General features: G+C 37.7%; 1 protein-coding gene across 1 annotated transcript; it reads right to left on the reverse strand.

The window, feature by feature from the left end:
• Positions 1-596: 596 nt before the first annotated feature.
• Positions 597-1,686, reverse strand: LOC137743457 (zinc finger A20 and AN1 domain-containing stress-associated protein 3-like). Its single transcript, XM_068483349.1, has 2 exons — positions 1,415-1,686; positions 597-1,270 (listed from the first exon to the last, which is right to left on the reverse strand). The coding sequence occupies exon 2, from the start codon at positions 1,253-1,255 to the stop codon at positions 770-772; it is 486 nt and encodes a 161-aa protein (XP_068339450.1). The 5' UTR covers positions 1,256-1,270; positions 1,415-1,686; the 3' UTR covers positions 597-769.
• Between the last annotated feature and the right edge of the window lie 841 nt (positions 1,687-2,527).

Here is a 2,527-nt window from a genome sequence, read left to right on the forward strand (position 1 = left end):
CAAGCTAAATTTGCCCATAAATGAGTTTTGAGTTTTAACTTAAATTTGGCCCAATGGTTGGAGCAAGTTGGGATAAATTTAAAACTTAAAATTTGAGTTCTTCTCCAAATGTTGGAGTAGGTCTTATTAGGTTTTAAGGAAGGTGCTTCGCTTTGCTAAGCCACTAGGCTCAATATTCTGCTTAGTTAACGAGGTTCGTTGCGTTGGATTACACGTATCCAGTACACGAGTTCGACAGAAGTGTCTCAACTGCAAAGCGAGAGGTCACGTCTAGTCTTCATTTGATACTAATCCAAGTGCGTGTATGTTTGGATTCATGCAAGTGCTAGAAGAGAATGGGTAGTATGATTCACACTCATTTTTATTTCTTACCGACCCAAAATTGAAGAGCACCATACCCTTTCATTCCTATAGACATGCTCTTGGAGTATTGGGTTTTAGTACTTTTCCCTCAAGTGTGTGTTGTTTTGGGAGATGAGACGTCAAGACGTCAATTTAGGCGATTACATAATGAATATGAATATTTTTTTTATTTTTTTTATCAAACGATAAATTTTGTTAAATGAACCACTAACATAGTTTAAAACCATGCTGTCAAAGAATAAAACCAGAAACCATTAAATTATGATTAAATATTTACAATGACCAAGCAATAGCATTATCCCTCCCACACCACTCGCCAACCAACCCCGACCCAAATTTCCCAAACCACGAAAAGTAAAATGACCATTACAACCCTGACAATAACGATATTGACGGCCGCCTCCTCTCAGATCTTCTGCAGCTTCTCCGCCTTGACGACCGGGTTGGCCTTGGCGATCTGCTCCTTTCCCATCCCTCTGAAATCGAACCCGCACGCGTGCTGCTCCGGGTACCTGTGGGTCCCACAGAACGTCATCCCGCACCTGCACTGGAACCCCATCAACCCTACGCGCCGCCGGCACGTCATGCACTTGTTTGCATGCGCCCCTGCCGACGGCGCCGCCTCCTTCTCTTCTTCCTTCGCTTCAATCACACGCTCCACCCGTGCCTCGTGCGTGGGCGAGACGGAGACCAGCGGAGATGAAAGCGGACATGAGGAAGAGGGGGAAAAAGAGGAGGAGATCAAAGTTTGGTTGAGCGCGAGCGCCTGTTGTTCCTTGAGCTGCAAGTCACGGTAGCATTTGGAACACAAATTCTGCGTCGTCGGACTTCCGAAAAAGCCGCAGTTATTAACGCATAGTTGCGGTGGCTGGCAGCGATGCTCTTCCGCCATTACGATCTCAATCCTCTGCAATCCCAAAACAATAAGGAAAACAAAACAATTATTCAAAAAATTTCCGGATCAAATATCCGAATCCGACCAAAATCTCGACAAATCATACAAATTTTCGCCCAAAACAAACAGATCCAATTAATAACACAAACAAAATACCTGTTTTGGACACGGAATTAAGAACGCGATCGCAGAATCGATTCGTTTGTTGACGAATTTGGAAAGAAGAGGAGGAGAGAAAACCCAAGAGAATTGTAAGGGTGAATGTATTTATTGAGAGGAAAGCAAAGACAACAAAAACAAAGAAGAAAGAGGAGAAAAAGGAAAACCAGGCGGTCCCTTGGGATTGGGATTCCTGGTCCTCAAAGGAAAGAAAATTCCAGAGAGCTTCTCTCTTTCTCTCTCCTTTTTTTTTTTTTTTTTTTTTTTTCTCTCCAACCAACCGCTGGTTTCCTCTCCCAATCTGTATTTTTTTTTGGTTAAACATCTGTTTCTTTTTAATGCGCGTAAATTATTAAAAAAAAGGGGTTTTTATTGAGGCCATTCAAGTTTTCAAATAATTAATTAAAAATTCCTTGGTAATTAATTATTTAACTATTATGTTGACCTGACATTCGTGTCATTTTCGTTTCATACCCAATAACTTAATAGGTCGTGTCGTGTAATACCCATTAAAGTAAACGGGTAATATGACCCGACCCGAAATCAACCCGTTAATATTATTAGGTAATATGACCCGACCCGTTCATGAAAGTTGTAACGCTTTTCATTAGTAGTGATTACAATTTTCACATTTCTACAATAATTATTATTAATTTTGCACTCAAATAAAAAACATTGTTCATGAGATTTGGATAGTTTTAAAAATCTAAACGACCATGTAATCATCGTCTCAGCGTTAAGAATGCAATTATAAACATTTATTATGCTTTCATATCTTTCAGACTTATACATTAATGATTATGAATTTTGTTTATTTTGAACTCCCTTCAAAATACTATTCATGAGAGTTTGTATGGTTTTAAAAATTCAAACGATCATATACCCATCCTCAAAGCGTAAGGGATGCGCATTGACTACGAGCGTTTGCATATTTTTTTTCATATTTTTCGCACATGTAAATTAATTATTATAATTTTTAATATGTTTAGTATTTTTAAATTACTTGATATTTTTATTTTTAATGTGTTTTATGATTTTTAATACACTATAAAAATAAATAAATAAATAAAACTTAAATTTTAAAATTTATATAGAATAATAATTAATAAA

Source organism: Pyrus communis, chromosome 8 (genome assembly GCF_963583255.1).
Source record: "Pyrus communis chromosome 8, drPyrComm1.1, whole genome shotgun sequence".
NCBI classification, from domain to species: domain Eukaryota; kingdom Viridiplantae; phylum Streptophyta; class Magnoliopsida; order Rosales; family Rosaceae; genus Pyrus; species Pyrus communis.